General features: G+C 37.3%; 1 protein-coding gene across 12 annotated transcripts in view; it reads right to left on the bottom strand.

Annotated features, from left to right (window-relative positions):
- Positions 1–3,784: 3,784 nt before the first annotated feature.
- The window catches only part of PEX1 (peroxisomal biogenesis factor 1), a 28,396-nt gene continuing 7,539 nt past the window's right edge, over positions 3,785–24,641 (bottom strand). For 4 of the 12 annotated variants that reach the window (XM_082318447.1, XM_082318454.1, XM_082318452.1 and 1 more), the window contains 18 exons: positions 22,567–22,690; positions 22,175–22,284; positions 20,733–20,833; positions 18,904–19,036; positions 18,056–18,152; positions 16,789–16,959; positions 15,171–15,325; positions 13,700–13,889; positions 13,330–13,499; positions 12,339–12,473; positions 11,683–11,747; positions 10,510–10,652; positions 10,329–10,432; positions 8,971–9,147; positions 7,148–7,378; positions 5,465–5,665; positions 4,984–5,114; positions 3,785–4,070 (listed from right to left, as the gene is read on the bottom strand). In XM_082318447.1, the coding sequence (XP_082174573.1) occupies positions 3,986–4,070; positions 4,984–5,114; positions 5,465–5,665; positions 7,148–7,378; positions 8,971–9,147; positions 10,329–10,432; positions 10,510–10,652; positions 11,683–11,747; positions 12,339–12,473; positions 13,330–13,499; positions 13,700–13,889; positions 15,171–15,325; positions 16,789–16,959; positions 18,056–18,152; positions 18,904–19,036; positions 20,733–20,833; positions 22,175–22,284; positions 22,567–22,690 (2,523 nt within the window). In that variant the 3' untranslated portion in view covers positions 3,785–3,985. Of the gene's footprint in view, positions 4,071–4,983; positions 5,115–5,464; positions 5,666–6,339; positions 7,379–8,970; positions 9,148–10,328; positions 10,433–10,509; positions 10,653–11,682; positions 11,748–12,338; positions 12,474–13,329; positions 13,500–13,699; positions 13,890–15,170; positions 15,326–16,788; positions 16,960–18,055; positions 18,153–18,903; positions 19,037–20,732; positions 20,834–22,174; positions 22,285–22,566; positions 22,691–24,641 lie in introns of those variants that run through there. The other 8 variants (XM_082318450.1, XM_082318455.1, XM_082318451.1 and 5 more) reach the window with 7 other exon arrangements.

Here is a 24,641-nt window from a genome sequence, read left to right as displayed (position 1 = left end):
CCGCTGCCCTACAGAACGCGAAACAAACGTCGTTGTTGGTCCCTTTTCACTCTCGGCGTACTTCGGAATACCGGGCCTTGTGAAAGAGCCTCCGCGGGCCGGCTGATGTTTCTTGCACAATGCTTGCATGGAAGGGATTATCCCCCATTTAGCTATAGGCTTTATGCTCCCTGTAGATTGGACTTCTGCGCCTGTGTAACAGATCTTAGCCAGGCTTGTTAGATACTCTACTATCTTTTAGAGATGAGATGTTAATAGAATTCAGAATGTAACTGAAGATCATCTAACAGCAACTGGTTATTAATAGTGACCTACTATCTTGGATCAAATTATATTACCCACGGCAATAGTCAAGGTTATCTATATAGGGAGGTGCGTGTATGCGTATACACGCACACAGATGCGCGCAGACCCCCAGCTTAGCTCAGCACACTGCTGAAATTCCTTGCATGTAGAAAGGCAGAGCGCAGATTTGGAAAGCAGATTTGGAACCTCGGCTTCCTGGTGTTTAAGACCATTTTCCACGACAGTATACCATCTAGTTTTGGTTGAGGACTGATAGGACCTCGACGTACAGCCTAATGCAAGCATGCTTTCCTTTTTAACTTTACAATGTAATACTTGGCATTGAAGTATAGTATTCTAATTAAATGATTCCAAGTGTGAAGATAATTCCACAGATTATCCTACTGTCTTTGTTTTAATTACGGTTGGCCTCTGACTGGCCCTTTCAGGTTTAAGTATCAGTGCATTATGAGATTATCATTACTAGGAAGGTTAAATCATTCCCATTTTTAATCAATATCTGGTACATCCATTATCTAGATATAAGTTAAAGAACAGATGCTACTACTAATTTGGGCTAATCTGGATGCTTTTGTAATAGTTGAAGATTTGTTTACCAAACAGAAAAGATGTAATAAACCGCAATATGTACTTTAAACAATTTTGGCAAGGAAAGAGCTAGAAGACCACCTTCTTATAGAAGCACCAGTCATAGAAAAGAACCTTTGACTGAAAAATCATTAAGTCAGTAGGTAGAAGAATAAGTGAAAAGCTCCTAGAGTTATCTGAATCTGAGAAACTATAGAAACTAATCAAAGAAATTAAGTGGTCTGAAGTTTCAAATGCAAGTATTTGAACAGAAGATAATATAACATTTCCTTAGGTTAGAGATGAAAATTATTTGGAATTTGAAGCTCAAGGAAGAGAAAAAAGTATTTTGAATGAGCTCGAAATGTCACTGGATGAATAATCATTGGAAAAAAAGATGACAAGAAACCGATAAACAAATAAACTACATCCTGAAGGCCAGAAAAAACCCCCATGAAGTTTTTGAGTTTTGACACAAAAACAGAGCAGAGTAACTAGTTACAGCTTGCCAGCTGCTGCACTTCATTAACAACATCCATGGTTTTTGCCCCTCTTCCGTTAAAGGATAAATTTCTTCAAAGTACCTTACATTTACCACCGTGTAAATGTGAGCTACCGTGGAGCATCGGACAGGGAATGACTTGCTCCTTTGCAGCAAATTGCTTATCTGTTCAACCCCTATTTGTATTCACCTCTACAGCCATTTGAAACAAGGTGAACGGGGAAAGAAGTGACACGATTATATAAGAAAGATGAACTCAAGGTTTGAGGTAAGCTAGGATATGGCTCTAATGCTAAATAACCATATATCCACTTGTAAAAAATAAATATGATGTTAATGACATAGTGGTATTGACAATAGTAGAGCTTTGCAGTAATGCAATAAGGATTTTCAGTTTCAAAACCTACTGAAGCAAGAGTTAAGCGTAAGTAAAAAGCAATAGCTCAGCATAAATGAGAAAATCAGGGGTATTAACTGCTACGAGCTCAGACCTGTAGTGTATCAAGGCTTGTAGTGTGTACAGGCTTCACCTGTACCAGGCTGCAAGAATAAACATGCAAATCACACATTCTTTGGGTTATTTGCTGGCACTGGGAATAGGAACTACAAATAGACAGCAGTAAGCACTACAGTCATACGATCAATATGATGTATTCTTCTAATTACTGACATAGCATGATACATTTCAATTAATGAAATAACAAATCGGAACATGTAGTGGGACCATATAATCAAACATTTAGGAACGGCTTGAGGAAGGCTGCTCCTACTAACGTACCTGAAGAAGCGATCAGAGGAAGCCTGGACATACTATCTGATCACAGAAAGGGTAATAATGCCCAATGGCCCAAAGCAATCCAGGTGGGAAAAGGCACATAACAGCTATGAAAGACCACCAAAAAAATAAAAATCAATGTTTTCTAATTACCTCAGGAAGGTAAGTAGTAGGGAAGGAGGATTAGTGAAAAAACAACCAAGCAAAACCCCCAGTATTGGCAAAATGTTGTGAAAGGGTGGTATAGACTCACGGGAAACATCTCTAGTTGTCTTCCTTTCCTGCCCCTTCCTTCTTTCCCCTTCTGTTAAGACCTCCTTCCCTATATACCAGCCGAGGAAGACAGCTCTTTCACAATCTTCACGTAAGAGAGTAGTTGTGAATAATTTCAGGATGTGACATTAGAAAGCTTCCAAACATTAAAGATGTTTTTGAACAGTCTCCAAGAAGAAAAGACGGGGATAAGAAGATACAGTTGCTGTGAAATGCAACTTGATATTCTTGTGTATAATAAACAGTGGCAGAAAACAAGATACAATTATTTTCATAGAATCATAGAATTAAGGTTGGCAAAGACCCTTAAGATCATTGAGTCCAACCGTTAACCTGGCACTGCCAAGTCCACCACTAAACCATGTCCTCAAGCACCACGTCTACCCTTCTTTTAAATACCTCCAGGGATGGGGACTCAACCACTTCCCTGGGCAGCCTGTTCCAATGCCTGACCACCCTTTCGGTGAAGAAGTTTTTTCTAATATCCAACCTAAACTTCCCCTGGCGCAGCTTGAGGCTGTTTCCTCTCATCCTATCACTTGTTACTAGGGAGAAGAGACCGACCCCCACCTCGCTACAACCTCCTTTCAGGTACTTGTAGAGAGCAATAAGGTCTCCCCTCAGCCTCCTCTTCTCCAGACTAAACCACCCCCGTTCCCTCAGCCGCTCCTCATAAGACTTGTGCTCTAGACCCTTCACCAGCTTCGTTGCCCTTCTTTGGACACGCTCCAGCACCTCGATGTCCTTCTTGCAGTGAGGGGCCCAAAACTGAACACAGTACTCGAGGTGCGGCCTCACCAGTGCCGAGTACAGGGGCACTATCACCTCCCTGGTCCTGCTGGCCACACTATTCCTGATACAAGCCAGGATGCCATTGGCCCTCTTGGCCACCTGAGCACACTGCTGGCTCATGTTCAGGCGGCTGTCAACCAACACCCCCAGGTCCTTTTCCACCAGGCAGCTCTCCAGCCACTCCTCCCCCAGCCTGTAGCGTTGCATGGGGTTGTTGTGACCCAAGTACAGGACCCGGCACTTGGCCTTGTTGAAAAAAATTTTGGTTTGTCTTAATTTTTTTTTTTTTGCTATAGTTGTTCTGGAAGTATTAGATTAGTTGCCTACCAATAAACATATCAAGTACCAACCTTCTCGAACACCTCTCCAAAGACCACTAGAGAACAGCTTTATAGAATTGTTTAAAAACATTTCCACCATTAGATATTACAGTTTATTCAAGCAGAATCTATTTGTTGTGAGGAAATAAACAGGGATAGGAAATCATTGTTAGGTTTTGGCAACTATATTCATAAAAAGCAAAATTTTAAATTTTATGTGATAAACAACTGGACAGAACGTAACCAATGTTCTCTCAAAAATTTAATATCAATCTGAAGGAAGACAATTTTCTTCAAAATAAAATGTGACATAATTTTACAGCATGTAAGTTTAAAAGAAACTTATCTTCAACTGCTGCATTAACAAATCCATATGAATATAAATACTCTGATTTAATCACATTTGTCATTTCCAATTACAGTTTAGCAATTACGAGCAAATACAAGTTACTAAGCTAGAGTCATTTTTTGTCCTGGTCTGAATGTTGAACCAACTTGTCCTTTCCTCTTCTTGGGATTCTGAAAATTATCGTACCTGGAAACAGAAAAAGATATTAGCAAATTCTTATGAAATGCCTTTGTTTGCATTTGCCTCTTCAGATACACATACAGATGTTTATGTGTATTTTTATGGAAATGAAGAGTGCCTGTCTCCTCAGACCTGGGGACCTGGAGGAGTTTTCATCCACAAACCTAACTCAGAGAGCCTTCTGCACTGCTTCCTCTTTTTTTATTATTTTTTATTTTCACTTTTTGGGGCTGCGGGGATGGGGGGGGAAGTGGAACAAGGAAGAGAAGTGGGCAGGGTAGTATAGACTCCTGGGAAGCATCTCTCACTCTCCTCCTTTCCTGTCCCTTTCTTCCCTTGTTCCCCTGCTGTAAGACCTGCTTATCTATGTGTCAGCTGAGGAAGACAACTCCTAACAATCTTCATGTCAGAAGAAGCCGCTGGTGAGATCACAGAACATTCTGATGCCAGTTTCCAGCTTTTTAACTCCAGTCTTTTCCAAGTCTAAAGAGACACATTCTCCTTTTCTGCAGATTATTGCCTCTTCTCGAACACAGCAGCTACAAAGACCACTACAGAGAGTCAAAACCCAGCAATCTGAAAAGACGAGGGGCTACTACTCCGTGGGAGCAGGAAAGACCTGCTCTAAGTCTCAGAGAATCGGTGCCTCTTTGTACTGGTGCAGCTCTGAACATAATACAAGGGTTTTCTGGTCTGGGATTAGAATTTCTACATTGTACATTAATAAAAACAATAAAAGGCAATGTAGTGGTAAAATATTTTGTATGTAATTTAATATTTCTGAAAAAAATTGCTGTCAGAACTATACAACTCTGACATTCCCCACATTAAATAACTATTGTGTTTCTGATGAATAAGAAATGTGAAAAGGCCAAATCTCCACTGAATACACAACTACAAAAAAAAATTTAGCACTTACAGTTCAGTAAAATTCTTCCAGTCATCTTGGCTAATGGATGGTCTTATACCCTCAAGTGCAGTCATCAGATGGGACTGGGTAATAATTAAAGTGTTCTTGGCAAGCACTGACTGATTAAGGGTGCTGTCCTCCTTGAAAACAGAGCCATGAACAGAGAGTGAAAAATCACCACAGAAACAAAGACATAGTGCCATGAATATCAGTAACTCTGGAACTTCCTCATTACATGTACAGACAAATGTATTATAAATACAATCACAACTCCCCGCCCCCCCCCAGTATTAATAACACAGAAAAAAATATTTAGTTATATGAATGTTAACATCTGGCTTATTTCTCCTCGAACTAGGTATCATTTATCTTTGCTATTTTTGTTACACTATATTTAATATTATTACAGAAATTATTTATTGGAATACCAAGAAGTGTGGGAAAACAATAGAAAAGTGTTAAGACTAAATGATTGAAAAAGCTGCCGTACTCCATTCTTGCTTCTGTAATTGGCTTTGATAGCACTGATTTCTGTCCTCAGGTGCTCTACTTGCTGCTCCTGGTTATTTTCCAGGGAGTCTTCTTGCGAAGCTGCTCTAAGCATTGAAGGCTGTGATGATGCTGTGTCTCTCTGAGTCACGCTGGTAAAATCATGAGTTATGGAGTTTGGTCCAGACAAACACAAAGAGCTCTAAATTGACCACAAGGAGAAATACATTAACACATTATGGACCCAAAAGAGCAACTCCACCATTAAGATTTAGCCTACAAATTTAATTCAGTATAAGCTTGCCCCCACTGGCAAAAAGAGTACTTTCTCTTAAAAATATATCACACACAACTTTTTGAACAGAAAGTTTAGGTTAATTTGCCATGGGGTTTGAGGGGAGAGTACAAATTTGAAAATAAAGCGTTGCATCTTTAGAAAAGGTCTAAATATTTTTGCAATGGCCTATCTCAAAAAGAATAAAGGTCTAACAAGTCCATTGTTTTATTTACATATGAAAATCAGTGGTTCTGAAATCCGGGCAAGTTTATGTAGTTAGCTTTGGAGCGACTCATAACTTAAATATTCATCACCTCCAAATTCTCTGTGCACTTGATAAGTGTGAACTTTCAAGTTCAACAGCTTTAAGAGATCAAAGTCCGTGTAGCCTTGCTGAAAAACTTTTACAGTTAGAGGAAAATTGAAGTCTCTAAAGATACATTAATGGAACACTATCATCTATAATGCAAGATAAAACATACAAAAGTACCTTAGCAGTCAGTAATTAGTTCTCCAATGTCAAGATAAGTTATTTTTGGCTTTAAGAATCAATGCAAGACAGTTTTTAAAACAATAGCCTAACAACTTTGATAACTAACCTGTAACAGCAACTCTACCACAGATCTTGAAAATTAACGTCCCATGGATCACATGCAGACTCTGAAGTCACCTGTTCAGCATACGGAGCTCAGAGGCAGCATATTCTGTTTCCCTTACCCAGCAGCCAAGCGAGGCGAGCTGGCCAGCTGATCACTGTGCAGGTGCCAGGTAGCCAACAAGCACATCCCTATCTGCAAGCTAGCCAGAGAATGTGCTGCTTTCTGTGCAATGTGATACTGCAACAACAGGAATTCTCCTTCTTAAGAGCAATGATGGAAGCTAAGGTTTACTTCTGTTGTTTACACAATCCCATGGTCAGGTTATTCCATTAATGCACACTCTACTGGAAACTGAAAAATGTTTGTTGATTCTTAAGATTATGACTTAATTCTTGAAAGCTGGGTGGTCATTGTTTAGTAATAAAACTAAGTTAAAAAAAAAACCAAAAAACAAAACCACCAAAAAGTCAAAAACTGTTTTAGTATTAAACTTTGGAAGGCACAAGCCATTAGACCAGACGGTAAGACCTAGTATGAATGCAGTTTGCTTGACTATAAGGTATTAAGCAGTATTTTGAGATTTTGATTTTAAAGTCCTGCAAAGTTGCAGAGAAGTCCATATTGTATTTTGTCAGATCACATCCTTCCATCTTCTTCCCCACCGTGGACCACAAGGTATAGGCTGAAGACAGTTTGAAGGACGAAGCAGACATAATATTTATAAAACCATATCATTTGCCTAGTTCAGTCTTTCTGCTTCACAACTGATAATATTTAGAAAATTCAAAATATTAAGCAAGTAATTTACCAGTTCTGAAGGAGTTCCATTTCCCAGCTCTGATTCATAAGAGCTTCCAAAATAAAGACGATACATGTTGGACCTTGGATCTTCAGGAAGCAAGTCAGACATGTCTAAAGAAATAAGAGATTGCTCTAGCCCTGCTTCTCCATCTATTGCTGAATCATCTGAGCCACTGCTGTGGTTTAGAAAAACCATGGAAGAAAGACTGAAGTCACTATCAGAACTTGAACCAAAATCCTGTGCCAAAGAACAGAACATCAGAAGCGTTAACTCATAACTAATTGCAATCTGAAATATATTAAAAAACTTCATATACAGTGCAAATGAAAGTATTGATTTACATTTGATTCTAGTAACCTGTCTTTCCCTGGGAGTATATTTCCAAATATTTTGCAAAGAAAATCCAATGCCTTTAAGCAGAACTTTCTGTCAGCATGCTAGAAAAATAATTTGAGGAGACAATCTTAAGGTTTTATTTGTTTGCTTTGAACTGTCTCACTCACTCAGCAACAGCAAGTGTTGGGAAACTTCATGTACGTTTTCTGTTGTAGAACTGTATCGTTTCTGTCTCAACCATTCCCTTCAGGCAATTTAGTATCTTGTGTCAAGTGCTCTAGGAGATTGTGGAGAGTCTACTTCTACAGTGCCTAACTGCTGTACTCAGCTTTAGTCAGTCAACACATTTTAAGTGCTGATGTGGAAATCACAGTTGTTGCTTTAGGCTGGTGTCTGCAAACCTTTTCGATTGTACACCCCTATCAGTAAAAAATTTCTGAGCACGCTCCACCAAATATATGCATATTCATTTATTTGTAATTTATATACATGTACTATTGAAGTTCTAATATTTTCTTCCTGCACCTCAGTGGATTGTCTTGTGCACCCCCTGGGGTGGGTGCACACGACTCCGGAGACCACTGCTTTAGCCAATGGCCTCCTCTAATGATGGATAATCATCAGGTATCCTTACAACTACCTGCTTACTGATGCTGCAAGTGAAGGGACTGTTAGGGAAGATATGCTGGAGATCTCTCCCAATACTAAGAGTTGCATCCTCAGAGCCCCATCCCTTGGTAACAGTGGGGACAAAAAGAACCCAAGAGGTCTCCTTGCTTTTGTACCCCTGACCCAATCCTTCCCTTTGACCTCCAAGTAGTGGAAGCCATGCCTGCCCCTTCCCAGCTAGAACCAGAAGACAGGCATTAAAAATGTGAGATGAGGTGGCTGAAGAGAGGCGAGGAGAGGACCTGTCAGTCACATAAGGGGTATAAACCAAGGGTGGGATCCTGTACTTTGCAAGTGCAAGTATTAGCTGGTGCCTGGAAGGTGAGCCAGAGCAGGCCACTTCAGATATCACCATCCTCTCTCCACTTCTCTCCTGACCTCAGATCAAACTCAATCTGTTGGAACGACTCCACAAAACCTAGCAATTCCTTGCTTCCTCTATCATCCAAAATGTGCCACCTCAAAACTGAATTTGCTAGCTGCTCCTAAGAAACTCTGAGTGGGATCCCTCCTATTGATCTGTCAGTCATTCCTCATAACAATGATAAACAGATTTGGCTGACATAAATCTATTTAACATTAAACAGCTATCATAAAATGAAAAAAATCCTTGTGTTTAAGAAGTATTTAAACTAATTTGTTACATTATTCTTGCATTTTTCTGCAAATATATTAAGATTTTAATCCTCTGTATACAAATACAGGAAAACTAAATGTTATTAAACATAATTTTGCTAAAAAATCATGGATAAAATTAACCCTTTTAAACATATCAACATCAAAATAAAAAGAGGAGAGACTTCTTTTGTATCAGTTTTATTTACCTGTGTTAAACCTGAACCTAAATTAGTATGGATTGCCTCTAACTGGGCATTGTACAATAAAGCTTTTAGGTCAGCCCCTGTGAACCATTCTGTTTTTGCTGCCAGATCCTGAAAGTCCACATCATTTGCCAAGGACAGAGAATGACTGAGAGCTTTTAAGATTTCATAGCGTGAATTCTGTAAAAAGGGAGAAAAAAAAAATGTCAGTAAAGCAACCTGTTATTTTCCGTGTCCTGATTGCTAGATAGTGCTTTGGCCCTGTCACAAGCAATTTCCTATCTGAGGGAGGAAGGACCTTTTTTAAAGACGATACTACCCTAATAACAGTACATATAGGACATACTGTACAGTAATTGATCTTTAAAATATCGGCATACACTTTTTTACATTTTCTTGAAGAGTCTAATAGAAATTGTACCAAATGCTGTATACAGAGAAATATCTTTCTCTAAATATCCAGTTAGTATCTGGGATTTTTATATATGAAATATATGAAAATATGAAGGTGAATCCTGCTACTCATATGTCCTTTTGCAAAGAGAAGTATGACAAAAGTGAAAAACTTCTGTTTACCTGAATGATCATATTCTAAATCAGAAGATTTTTATTAAAAAAAAAAAAAAGGAAAAGAGAATATATCTGTGTTCTTAAGGGACAGGATCATCTTCTTCATGTGTGTTTCAGAATGAAATTGTATGGTATTTGTTAAATGTGCCAACTAATCTGAAAATGAACAGCACTATTTTTTTTTTTTTCATAAAATCAGGAAGCAAAGACACACATTGTACAGCCTGAAAGGCCTGATCCAAATGCCATTAAAAATCAGTGGGAATCATTCCTTTCCTAACTAGTGACACATCTGACTGCAAAAGAGCTTGAATATTCCAAATTAAATGTAGGTGAAGGAGAGTGGGATCAACTGGATTCAGAATAAAACTGCTCTGAAAACTTCAGATAATTCACGAGTTGGGTTGGGAATGGCTATGGTTCATCACTTCAAGCAAATGGCAGATCCACTGGACTCATAGTTCAGAGAAAGACGTGGAACATGACAAACACTACCCTGTATCCACTTTCTTTCTGCAGACTAGTTTCCTTTTTTTAAAAATCAGCTGTATCCACAGGAACGTGATTTGATCCTGAAGACTGTGGTAAATAGCCTTGTCTTTCCCCAGTTTTATGCGAACACATTGACACTAAAATCAGTGAATTTATACTGTTGTATAACTGGAGCTGGGCAATCAAGTCTGCTTTGTTCAGGTTTGAAATGCCACTAGATATAAAGAAAAGGAGAATAAAGCCCATTACTTTGATTTTTTTTCCCCTTGTTTCTCATGTAAAATGTTTTGTTTCCTCACCTGATCAGGAGGTGGACAGTACAGGCACTTATCCAGTCGGCCTGGCCTTAACAAAGCAGGGTCAATCAAATCTGGGCGACTAGTAGCAGCTAGCACATAAACCCCTTCGGAAAGTGCAGAAAAATATCATTAACATCTGCTAAACTTTTGCATAAAAAGGAGTACACGGATGAATTATTACCTTGTAAACCTTCCACACCATCTAACTGAGTCAACAATTGGTTAACCACTCGGTCTGTAACTCCTGTGTTGTCATGACCTCGGCGAGGAGCAATAGAATCAAACTCATCAAAAAAAACGATACAAGGCTTAGCTGCCTGAGCTCTAAAAGGAAAAAAAAAGGCAATGTTTACATTCTGTTTAAGTTTGGGTCATGGGCAAAACTGCTTAGAAATATTAAAGGTAATCGCTTTTTGCATCAGTGAACAGTTATCTTAGCAAGAGAACAAAAAAGAAGTTTGTTTTCTGAAGAAATTAAGAGGTTCTGAAGAATTGAACTGCAATGGAATCACTGCTCATTTTTATGACATACCTTGCACTCAATAATTTCTGAAGTACTCAACTGCCCTGTTAATATACATGAAAGCTCCAAAATCCAATCGCTGCAGATGAGGTCTTGGCTTACGTACACCTAACACAAAGACTGCCTACACTGTAAACTACACGAGAAGCAAAGGCTATGTAGGATACGTTTACATTAGTGAGCACTGAGGGTGAGTAAGGGCAGATTTGTAAAAATAAAACAACTGGCACCGAGGACCTCAATACCAAGTCTAGTATGATCCTATGTACTGAGTGTTTATTACTAGTTGGAGCACACTTGACCGTCTCCTGGAATCATCTGAAAGGAATTCAGCATGTGTTTTCTGAGACAGTTCTGTGATGTGAACCAATGTGCTGTAAATGGAGAGAACTGGGAGTTCAGCTTCAAAAGTGCGCTCCTGATCTGAGCCGAAATGCTCAGTTCTTAAATAATCACGGTCAACTTGAACTTGCCAAGATCTGAACATCTGGTTTGGCACAACTAATTATTTCAGATGCTTCTGTGATCTGGTGCCGTGTCTCTCCTAGGACAACCAAATTATTTCTTGGAGCTTCAACCAAAAAAATTCATTGATAACATCACAAATAAAGATTTGTTTAAATATTTTCTTTTCTTTTTTTTTTTTTTTTTTTTTTTTTGTTTTTTTTTTGTTTAAGCAGAATTGAATCTGTCAACTATGGATTTTCAGAAAGCTCCAAAAGATTTTACTCCATTAGCACTAACAAATGTTAACCTTCATAAATCAAAGGACATTGACTGGGACAGGATTGGTGGCTCAAAAGATGTGAAGCAAATACAAACAAAGCCAACCTGTTAAAGATATCTCGAACTGCTTGCTCACTTGCTCCAATATATTTGCTGAGCAGCTCTGGTCCCTAAAAAAACCCAAACATTAGAAAAGAACATTCATGATATATTTCTTAGTTTTACTGTGTAATTCAGCATCAGCATAGATTTCATATACTAGAGTGAATTTTCTTGTAACCAAGAGAGTGGCATCTCTGAACAGAAGAGCTGAGGGGTCTAGATAAGCCAAAAGCATGTTTTAAGCATTCAAACTTATTTTAAAGGAATAATTTCCATTTTTCTACTATAACAGAACATGTGTTACAGTATCACAAGGCAATGGCTTACACTGTAATTTGAAAATATGTTTAAAAATGCACTGCTCAACTTCATTGTCCAGTGGAACCAAAATCCAGGATCTTTTTATAAAAAATGGGAAACTAAGAACATCTAATTAAATTTTATAATTCTGCCTAATGAATAATCAAACAAAAAATCTCAGTAATAAAATTGTGAAGTTCCAGGAGTCAGATGGTGGGATATCCAGAAACATACCAAATTTTAAATGTGAGTTTCTTACTTTGGTATTTTGCCCTTACAAGCACATACTCACAGGTATTATGTTAAGCTATTTCATTCAGTTAATAAAATGAATCAAGTAATCTTCAAAATCTTGCTACCTTGATACTGATGAAATTCATTCCACTCTCTCGAGCAACTACTCCTGCTAACAGTGTTTTTCCTGTTCCAGGTGCTCCATACAGCAAGACTCCTGATCTCTGTCGTATGGGCAGGTTTGCAAATAATTCTGGATACTGGAAAAGAGTTTCAACAAGACATATTCTAAAATATGCAATTATTCTGCAGTGTACTGTAGCATCACTGACTAGTGCCGATTTTTGTCTAAACAGGATGTGTCTAATTTCTTTTATCCACGTTATTATCACAAGACCTCATCTGGACTGCTGTTAGTTTACTTGGGGCTGAAGTGGGTTCCTAGGCTTCATAGGTACTTAAAATACAAACAAGCGGCATTTTCTACCAAGAGGAAACAGGACAGAATAGGGATGTACTAAAGCTTCATAATGTACATATTGGTACTTCTAAATTCCTATTTTAATCACCGACTGATATGATTAAATTATATAAGTATATGGGAAAAGGTTCTGCCCATCATACAGAAAACTGTTCAGTCATTTCTCTGAAGACTGGAATGGATGGCTCATCTCAATGTTGGAAGATTTAAGCAAGCAGAAAGGCCAAAGTAAAATAAAGGAGAACTGATGGATTAGCATTCATCCAAAAGAGAGTACTCCTCTAGTAAAAGCACTGCAGAAGACAGCTGGAAATGTTTTCTTTACAGAGCCTAACCACAAACCCTGCAACAGAGAGTGTAGCAAAGATGATGTTAGCAATACTGCAATATTCTAGAGCAACACTTGATCTGCAGAAAAGCACAAACCACTGCCTTTTTGTATTTGGAAGAGGGAAGGGGAAGGAGAAAGAGTTTTCAAGTATCTGAAGACAGCTGTAGTTTCCCAGTCTTCAAAAGTAGCTTAAAATCATACCTGTCGTCTTTCTGTCAAATACCGTGTCACACCTTAAAAATCATTCTTCCCCTACTAACATTATGTACAGAATTCAGGTAACTAATTTAAAAGAACTGGGTACCTTTGCAGGTAACATGATGGTATCCATGAGTATTTGCTTCACATCTTTTAAGCCACCAATCCTGTCCCAGCCAATGTCCTTTGGTTTATGAAGGTTAACATTTGTCAGAGCTAATGGAGTAAAATCTTTTAGAGCTTTCTGAAAATCCACAGTTGACAGATTCAATTCTCCTTAAAAAAAAGAAGAAGAAAAAATCCTGAATAAAAAAAAGACCACACAGCCTACCAGTAAGAGATTCCTCACAATATGTAACAATTAAATACATTTTAAACACAAAACATAAAAACTGGCTTTTTATTTCTGTATTACGCCAGAGGTTCTGGATAACAGAAGTAAGACTGTGGAATAAGAGATTCTGTTGTCAACGTACCACCATTTTGAAATGCATTCTGGTTGGAAACACAGGCATGAATGGCACGATCAACCAGCATAGTAAAATCTCGAGCAACAAAACCTTCCGTTTCCTTTGCAATACATTGGAGGTCAAGATCAGAGAACGTCTTTATATCAGAATTCAGTTTCTTTTTTATTATGGAATACAGCATTTCACATCTTTGCTTCTGAAAAACAGAATTGTGCAGCAAGTGTATATTAAGTTTACTATTTATATGGATTTCAGAAATTAAAAAAGTAAATACATACAAGTTACTAAAATTTCCTTAAATATTTACATGTCACCAAACCTTCAAATAACAAAATCTGAGCAGGCATGACTATAAGCAAAACTTAGTTCTTCAGGTGAACTTAAATAAATTCATGTTTTACAACTTTAAATGTTTACTTTGCCACAGCTATCTTAAATTCAACAATAACAATGAAAGAACCCTCCACCCCCCTAGATTCTGTTTTACACCCATTTTTTCTGTTTCACAGGAAAAGGAATATCTTTCATTTTGCTGATATGAGCAGAATATATTTGAGATGAAATTTATTTCATCAGATAAAAATACATCAGATAATTTGGTATCTTTTGAGATCCTGACTTTTCCAGTGATGTCTCATCCTTATTCATATATTAGTATTAAAAATGATAAAGGCAGACTTGTAGGAAGTGGGAAGAAGCTACGTTGTATCTAATGCAGAATCCCCTCCTCAGTGGCCTTCAATTGCCAGCCTGTGACAGAAGACAAGCAGGTAGGAACAACTCGTGTTAAATACAAATGAGTTGCCATGCCTGTGTCATGCCATTAAGGCGTGCACAGGTACAAAGTGCTGCTTTCTCCTACAATGAAGTTATACTGTTTATTCTTCCCTCTATCCTTTTTACTTTTCAAAATGGACTATATTCAAAAGTAGAGGGGTGTAATAAATACGGAAAACTGAACTGAAACCTTCCCGTAAAATGAACATTTAGTTTTAATAACATTTTTAAAATACACCTTCTAGGGACATACTTATTCCTCTGAGAAGTGAAAAAACACACTTAAGTTTAATCTCATTTATCTACCTGTAGTGACTTACATGTTTTTTCAAAGCTGCTCCTCTAGAATCCCCTTACAGGTAACAAGGAGACATGCGTATCTCACCTATGTTAGACAATTGGACTTGTTTTATGTTGAACTGAAATGCCCTCTGAATACACGCTTCTCTCACCACTGAAGATAAGGAGAGTGGGGCCAACTGGGAGTTTTCACTGGATTACTTTTATTTTTTTAAAACTTTACCATGACAGATATAAGTTCCGAGGTATTTAAGTATCATGAAAGAACTTCTAAGATTTCCAGATTTTTTTCTCATCTTCAGGTGTAGCCTACTATTTTTGCAGCTGTTCCAGTATTGTATTTGAGGCTGCAGGGAAGGCAAACAACATTTTAACCAAATGAATAAATACCTGAATTTACCTGATCTGGAGGTCGGATACATTTGAAGCACTGAAATATGTGAGTTCCTTGAGCTGAAACCAGGGAAGGATGTAGGGAATGTTCAGACTGACTTGTGGCAATTAATGCAATCAAACTCCCCATGGAAATAACTTCTTTTATCAGATCTTTCAAAACTAAACACATAAAAACATTGCTCCATGAATTGCAAAATAACAAAAGATTCTGCATTTCATAATAGACATTTCTACTGTACTGGAGAGCAGCATTAGGGCACACAAAATGTAGTATCTTATATATTTGTTTTATTCCCATGTTTACAGGCTTTTCTTTAAATTAAAAAAAAAAAAGATATATAGTTATTTTTTCTAGGACAGTACATTCCATTAATAAAATGTCATCAGAAGTGCTCTTTAAAAGCTAAATTTGTAACATCACTGACGATGTCTACCACAAGATATTAAATGTGATTTTTTTTTTTTGTGTGCTACAATCCCTGTTTTAGAAATATTCCCTCCATGCAAATAAAAAGAGGAAAGCTGTAAGAATAAAAATAGATGGTAAGCCTAGAAAATGAGCAATCTAGGAAAAAATAATACATGAAGGTCAAAGAAATTATGGATGCAAGGTAGATCTTCAAGGAATAATCTTTAAAACTCTAAACCTCTGTTGTATGCATTATACCTGTAAATAAAGCAATAAGAAACACAAACAATTCTGCAAGTAACTTAAGTGCACGTTTTTAAAAAAAGAAATTATGGTAAGGTTTTCTGAACTTTATTAATTTAATAAAAAAATTAATTTAATTTAATTTAATTTAATTCAATAAAAAATTATGCTAACTCCCTCAAACTGAGCTAAGAAATGGAAGATATTTTTTGCTATGGCTTGAATTTTACAGGAACAGAGTTGAATACAGGTAAAAAAATAAAGATATTAATCTTGATAATTTAATTTTATTTTGCAACTTATTACTGCCTAGATTTTAGGGAATAAAAAGGAACTGTATACAGGGTGTCAAACTACAATTGATAATCTTATTTTTAAAATCTGTGGATTGTTACATTGTAAAATAAAATACAATTTCTACAAAGTCTACCAATTAAGGCCGATAAAGAAGTCAGTATTCAGCTAAAAGAAGCTGGTTCTAAACATCAATAAATATCAAATTTATATATCTGTAATTATAAATAATAATTATGGAAAACAGGATCAATTTTAATGATATGTCAATTATAATATTGATCTTATCAATAATTATCAGTTAAGGATTAATCTGTAATTTGTAAGCAATTACAACATATTTGAGTGCATGAACAATATAAAAAGGAACTGAGAAGCCTCTACCACTGGCAGCAGTACTGACAACAGGCATTGCCATCAGCACCGGTGGTGTACGTACCATTGGCAATGACTACTCCAAGCTCCAAAGTGGACTATTTTGATTCAGCTAGTGGTCCACAAACGGTCTACAAATGGTCTACATACCATAATTTGTGAATCCCTGCTATGGAATACCACATGGTCCAGAGGCAATAATGATACAGACAGAGTTGTCCAGGTAGGACAGTGCAATTCAGGTGCAAGAAGTTCTAAGTTGCATTATACTTTTATCCAGACACAGGTAGCACAGTATTACCATAAGCAAGTCTATTGCTTTGAATGGTTTCAGGGCTGTTCTCATGCTCTGGTGTAGAAGGTACTCCAACAATGTGATCAAGATCATCCATCAAAAGAATGGATGGTTGTCTCCATGCTGCCTCTAAAAAAGCTTCTTCCATATTTTTCCTTATGGTTACTAATCTTTTTCCTAAAAAAGAAATTCAACTTTAATGACAAAACATATCAGGAAAAAAAATCATCAGACTGACCACATCTTGCTCACGTAACACTACAATGTTTTGATTCTACTACGTTTTTGATACTCCTATAAATCCAGGTACTAAGATTGAACCAGAGTCAACAGTCAGTAAAGAGTCCACATCTTCTATCAAAAAAGTACTAGAAGGATCCACCTGTCCCAAAATGAGGTTAATCATCTTTCACAAACCACTATAGAAGCCTACAGGTCTAATTTCTAGACAGTTAAAAACAGAGCAGTATCAGCAGCACTCTAAATTAGCTACAAAGAGTCCTGCAATTGAAAGATTTTCAGAGCGAAGGACCTAGCTCTTTATTAGTCTTTCCCTTTTTCTCTGGAGCCAGGAGCTTAGTAGGGACTTAAGCAAAAAGAGTATAGCCATGCAATAGAAGGGCTCTGTAAGAAAACAGTTGAGTATTCTCTGCCTCTGTAACACCACGACTATTTGGGAAAGCCAGTGAGTGAAAGAGTAAACAAAGGCTTTTTTGTCCTCTTCCATCTTTGGCACAAAATACTTATTTTGAATTCACAAAACCTAAGAATTCATCTCATCATCATCATCTATAATAATGAGTGTTAGATGACTATTGCCAACATACACTAGGTTAGTAAATATGCCATCATAAATGAGGTTTCAGCTGGTCGTTCGATCCTTCTTTGGTGCCTCTGTCATCCTTTCACTGAGTAATACAGGTATCCTTTAACACAGATGATTTGTTAATGTAACATTTGTTCCAGCTAGCACAGCTGAAAAAACCACACAGTTCAACTTGCAACTTCCTATTTTGTAACAATTAGAAATAAGCATGGCAAACATCGTTTGAATTTGGTGGTGGTACGTGGGACAGAAACTGATAAGAGTGTGAAATAAGCTTACTGCAGCTGTATTTTCATCAGACTATTAAAGATGCTTACTGCGGGGCACCAGATATCCTTGCAAAAGCAGTAATAATACTAGAAAAATTATTCAGGCTAAATATAATAACTTCATAATTGTGCTTCCTCATCATACGACAAACATTTGAGATTAAAAAAATGATCATACCTCTTAAAGCTTTACAATCAATTACTTCTACATGAGCATCCAGTCTATCAAATGCTTCTTTGCAGATGGCCTTTGCTAATGTCGACTTTCCACTCCCCTACAAAAAATAAATGTGAGCTAATGTAAATCAACAGAACTATTTCCTTCTGTTTCTGTGGAGTTTTTGTCACAGTATACACCAGTTAGCAAGCTGGGAAAGCTGTACGCACACTGATTTTACTCCTGGGTAAAAGTATATACGTATTCTGTCTTTGTATCACTTGGTAGAGACCAAAGCCCTGGAGTGAAACAAGTATAAACAAAGTCAGAGTGGATACATCCACTACAGATAGCATTCAGATTCCACTGAGTTCCATGCTAAGACATCTGTTAGGTTCAGTGGAATACGGTATTAAATGCATCACCATAAGAGGCAACAGGAAAATAAGAGTATCAACTCCACTGCCATTTTATGTTACAACACAGGAGAATATACTATATTCTTGTTTTCATTCAAATATTTCAGAGACAAGAAGTATTTATTATACTATAAAGATGAAGTAGATTAATCCCCTAAGGGAACAAATTGAAATTGCACTCGTAACAATCTTTAAAACTTACATTATATATATTATATATACACATGAAATATGAATATATATTGGCAAAGTGTGCATATAATGTGGATATGTGTATATATAATATAATGTTTTACGGAATTAACTCTGTTCAGTTAACTGCTCTTTTTTCAGCTTGTTCTTTAATTCTTCGGAATTCGCATGGTATCAAAGAAAACTAAGGAAAACAGTTTTGTAACCACAGAAAACAATCTGGGAGGGTTCGCAAGTAGAGAGTAGTAAAGCGTCTACCTTTCCTCCTGTGAGAAGCACCCCTCCACTTCGCAGTCCCACAGCAATAGTAGCCAGCTTTTGAGATAAAGGACGTCCCAGAAGACTGTGGCTTATGTGTTCAAAGGAAGATGTTCCTAATTTGTCCACTCCTCTGCAGAGCAAATAAAAGATTAAATGGCCTAGGGTAGCATCAGTACACACGATGTAAATAGTAATAGCTTGCAGTAGGGTGAAGTTTCAATGCTGACACATTTCAACGTACTTCACCTTTTCAAGAAAAAGCTAAAGACAGTTCAGTTTGAAGAGACAGCACCTTTATTTTGCAGTAGTGACACAGGGGACACAGACAGACATTGCAGAACACTCCCACAATGGAAGGGTTATCTCGTCATTCTACACCACCCTAGCATGAGTTAGGTCTCAGAAGATAAGAGCTAACCATATTTTGGGGCTTCATCTCTTTGAGTGTCTGATTAACAGCCTACTAAGGAATGTAACAAATTGGTAAAATGTGGAGCATGCCTGGGTCAGAAAACTGCTCAGCCTTTTCAGAAAAGCAGCACATAGTGCATTTGAAGGCACCCTTATCCTTCACCAGTCCTAAGTCTCTGTGACTTTTGACACAACAGTGCTCCTTTCAGGTCCACGAACAGCAAGGCTAACAGTTCTGTATTTCAAATTTAAACAAAAAGTGTTGTTCCAGGAGAAATGGAATGGACAAATGAATCTTGGTTTCTAATACTCCTACCCTTGGAACAGGTTTCCTAGAGAGGTGATCGATGCCCCAAGCCCGTCAGTGTTTAAGAGGTATTTGTACAATGCCTTTAATAACATGCTTTAACTTTTGGTCAGCCCTGAAGTGGCCAGGCAGTTGGACTAGATGAGCAGTGTAGATCCCTTCCAACTGAAATAGTCTAGTCGACTCAACTCTACTCCTACCACATCCCATCCCTACCACACTACCCCTAGATCAGTTCCTATTCCCTCTTCAACATAATATCCTCAGTTGCCTGTCACAATGCTGATAGCGTACTACCACGATACTTCAAGTCTCTCATGTCCCCTCTCTGCCCCATCCCTACCTCAAGTTTGCTACACAGTACCACTGCCTTCCCTTATACTAATGACCACAGCTTAACATACCACTTAGTTAGTGGCTGGGAAAGAGCCAGCTTGTCTTGTGGCTAGTTCCAGACTATCCCGCTGCCACTAGCCACCTAGAAGGTTAACCAAGTAGCTGTTGAGCTTACATTGCACTTTTGACCAGTGGAGACACGATTCTGAATTTCTCTCCTCAGATGACCATTCTGATAAAACTATGAAGTAAGTTTCTTTGAGAACCATACTATTAAATTTAGTTAAACAAGTAAACAGGTTTAAGTTATTGTGGGAAGAGGACTGACAGACAGAGTGCAACATATCGTAAGTTGTGCTTCATTTGGAAACCCCAGCTAAAAACACCCTCCAACAACGCCAGTATCCCTTACTGCTACAGAGAGGTCTGTTTCATACCACTTAGAAGCACAGCAAGAGTCACTGAACTATCAGTATTTCTTCTGAAACTTACCCAGTTCTGAGACCTCCCATCCTACTGTCAGACACAGCGAACTTTTCAGTACACGAGTACCTTTAGTCATATGAAGTTTTCTACTCACTTCAGTAAGACTATTCAGAGGACAAAATTAACCATCTACATACACTAGGATAAGGCCTGAACCTGACACAAGATGCAGAGGTTTTTTTAGATCTGGCTTAGTTTTAAAAAAATCTGCATTTCCACCAATATTCTTTTTTTTAAATTCCCGTTCCCATTTCCTCCCATATTTTCTACTGTGAAAATGTCTCACCCTAAATCGTTTAGTTTGTGGTAAGGAAGGTTCCTGTCTGTATCACACATAGGTGGCTGGCTGTCACCATCAGCTTTTCTAGTTAGAGGATGTAAAAGAACCTACAACAAAGGAAAGAGTTAGTACTTTACATTAAATATAAGTACAAAAGAAGGGTATAGAAGTGACTAGCCATTTTTAGAATTGTGTAAAGAAAATGTTGCACGTATGCTTTGCTGAAGCTTACTGTGCTTGAAAGAAAGATGCATTGGTAAAATGGCATCGATACAACTATTTCCAAAATACAATCCAGTGTTTATAATGATGTAACAACCTGTGATTAGATGTTAGGCCAAGTGCTGTTTATACCAGACTATGCAGCCCATCATCTCTTTCCCTACCTGTAACTAATTGTTTCTTCTCCTGTGCCTTCCCTTGTTGTGCTGGCACGAGCACTTGTGAGGCAAGATAGTGAATCAGATCAGGAGTCTGATCTGGGTGAAAAGCAACCTGACAAGACACCTGGCTTTTTTCACCCGCATGAATTTTTCAGTCTAGGTCACCAGGGAGCTAGTATGGAAAGCTGGGCAGGCAAACAGGGCTAACAGAGAGGTTCACAGATAAGAACAGGCTGGTAGGAGATGCTGACACTGCTATTAAGAAATGCATTTTGCCCTTTCATCTTAGTACCAGTCACTAGCAGAATTTGTAGAAGTCGTCTTGTACTTCTCTACTGCCAATAGAAATAAAGCTCATTTTATTTTTTTTTTTGAACAGGAATTCTACATTTTGCAGAAAAAAATCTATTCTAAGCAGACAAAACAGGACACCTTAATTCTCTGCTAATATTTAACTGTATCAGTTTAAAAATGAAAAAATGTTATCCCACTCCTATAACCATAAACCTGGAGTCACGGGCACTGGTTCAACCAGAATTATTAATGGAAACAGTAATCCTAATATTAAATAGAAATATTTATTCTCCTGAGAAAGGAAGGACTGAAGAAACAGAAGCACAGAAACTATATAAACAAGAAGGCAGTGTGAGCCTGGCAGGTCTGAATGGGGAGTATGTCTCATCTTTGTCAGAACAAGCTACTGTTCCTGCCAGATACACTGTGAAGTGATTTTACAGTGATTTAGGTATTAAGGGAAAGAACAACTAAGTATAAGGATAGTATGTTCAACCTTGGACAGTACTGACTTTCCTCTGCTCTAATTGATTTTTCTGAGAATTTAATACAGACTATGAAATTCAGTAACTAGTGTGGCATGCCTGGAATCCCACCAATGCTGAGGCTATAAAATAGCATATAAAGAATGCAAATATTTAATTTAATGAACAGACTGACATTATTTATTTAAAAAGGGATATCAAAATACGTTATATATAAAATGTAATGTATTTTTAACCAAATATAACAATTTAAATTACTTGATACCTGATACTATGTGATATTTACTTGTATATTAGTCTTTTGCAGCAAACTGGGACTCAGTATAAAAATATTCTCAGACTTATTTTCTTCAATGTGCGTAGGATGCACTACACTAAGGAAAAACTCCTCCATTCCTGCAAAAACCCAAGGAACAACTATTAAAATTCCAAATAAATTCAGTTTTTATTCCTCACAAGATGAAACAGATTAGTGTATTTTGAATTACTACAATACAACCCAAAAAGAAAGAATAAAAAAGGTTCATCATTATTAAAGCATAATTCATGCTTACAGTTTCAGTGTAAAGAGATATCTGTTACGTTAAATGGTGTATACAGAGATTAAATAGCATATTGCCTCAGTAAATTCTGTAATGGACAGTTAAGTGCTACAGCACAGGACAGAGTATTCCTGACCTTCTTTAACAGACAGATGTATACAGTCTGTGCTTGTCATTATCCACGGGAGATCATCAGTAGAAGAATCCTGCAGCCAAGAACTGAAAGCAGATTTAACATCATCTTCATGTATATCTTTCTGCTAATCAGGAAAAAAGAAAGAGGGAAATTAAACAAAAAAGGGTGTTACTAAGTAAAACTGTTTTCTTCCTATGCATGAGGCATTTGTTTCTCTTATGGTAGAAGAGAGATGGAAGAAGATATCACAGTTTTATTTACATAGAAAATAACGTTTCGCCAACAAACACCACTTCTATCAACTGCTCTATGGAAAGCACCTGTCTAGCCCTTGCTACGGCAACAGTTGAACTTTCCACTACCTCTAAAGATTTTGTCTTTGGGACACTGATGTGAGGGCAAGGAAAAGCTTTTATTTTTCTTTTACTTATCTGTATTGCCAGATCCAAGAGCGCTACTCAGCTCCTGGGTTTGAAAGAGCACCTAAGATATGCACCAATATTGATCTGTGACTTATTTTGGGTGCTCATTACACCCCTCTCTTCCCTCTGTACTCTGCTTCCTATACAAAGAACCCTGGGCTTATCTAGATCAGGGGCACCACCAACAAACTCCAGCAGGCAGGCAAACAACTTATCCCAGATCACCTAGATAAATGGAATAGGAAAAGAAATTGAGTCTAGATCACATATATCTTGGCTGAGTTCCTATCACAGAAGCATAATTCCTGTCTAAAAAAGAAGGAATCAACCGAGATCATGGAAGCAGTGTTCAGAAAGGAAAATGAAAGTTACTGTCATATTTCTTTCTGGGTGTGTCTGGTTTGTTCCAAGAACTAAAAAAACTTCAACTGAATTAGAAAGAAAGCAAGAAATCTGTATTTAAAACATATAAAAGCACACATAACTACTTTGTATGATCTTAGCAAATTACTGACAGAATACTCTTTGAACTCCAATATAAAAAAACCCAATAATGCAATTCATTCATTCATTCCTCTGTAGGTAAGAAACCAAAATAGAATATTGGGGATAAAGAACAAACCAGGCAAAAGCCCTGCTATGATGGGAAGTGCTGTATTTAAAGTTTTGAGGGGCCGCTAACATGGGAAATAATCAGTCCAGTGTCGTGCAGAAACAAGCATATGGCACATTATGAAGAAATACATCATTCCAGAGCTACGTCTGACAGGCTGTGAGAACTGGTACAAAGTATGTTCTTACTGTCAAAGATGCTCACTCAGAAGACTGGATATGTCTCACTTACAGGAAAACAGAGGGATTCAATGATATAACTCTAGAAAACTAAATCTTTAGCATGAGGGGAAAAAAATATCAGCATTAAAAGGAAGTAAAAACCTGAACAGCACATAAAAAATTACAATAATTTTACTGCAATTGTCTTTCTTAGGAAACCCACTGGGGACTGCAATGTTTGAAAAGTATAAGCATGTCTTCTCCCAGAAGACTTAGAATGGATATTTCCTCTTTAACTCTAAGATTATTTTTCATTTTTGTTTTTATAGGACTAAATGTATACACTTAAAATTTGCTAGGTTGGAACCAGTATTAACGTTCTGCAGGTGAGGGTGTGATGCAAAATTATCGATTATTGTTGCTATTTTGATAGCGATTGTTTATGTTTGAGACCTAATTAAACAGAAAATGCATCTTTTCCCTACCAACACCCTTTCTCCTTCATGATGCCAACATCCTTTTTAATAAGAAAGACATCAGAAATTTTCACAATTTGAGAATAATGGAAGACCCTATGATCTAAAAGGTTCTAGACAGCATTCCTCTAATAGCTTCAGGAAACCAGGAGTTAAAATTCAGAAGTTCTGTTTCCTCCACCCTCTGTGACCTCTGCCAGTTCCTTTAAATAGGCTATTGTTACAGATAACATGCCAAACTATTTGAAATATTTACCAAGTGCAAAACAAAATTCAATGGCTTGATGTTTACAGTATCATTGATCAAAATACAAAATAGTATTACTAGATCAGCCTTGTTTAAGTGGATCGTAGCATCTTCTTAATTTAAATGACTTATATAGTAAAAAAAAAAGCAAGGAAT

This window comes from Platalea leucorodia, assembly GCF_965183815.1.
Source record: "Platalea leucorodia genome assembly, chromosome: 1".
In the NCBI taxonomy this organism is placed as follows: Eukaryota; Metazoa; Chordata; class Aves; order Pelecaniformes; family Threskiornithidae; genus Platalea; species Platalea leucorodia.
This window is presented reverse-complemented; position numbering and strand designations above follow the sequence as displayed.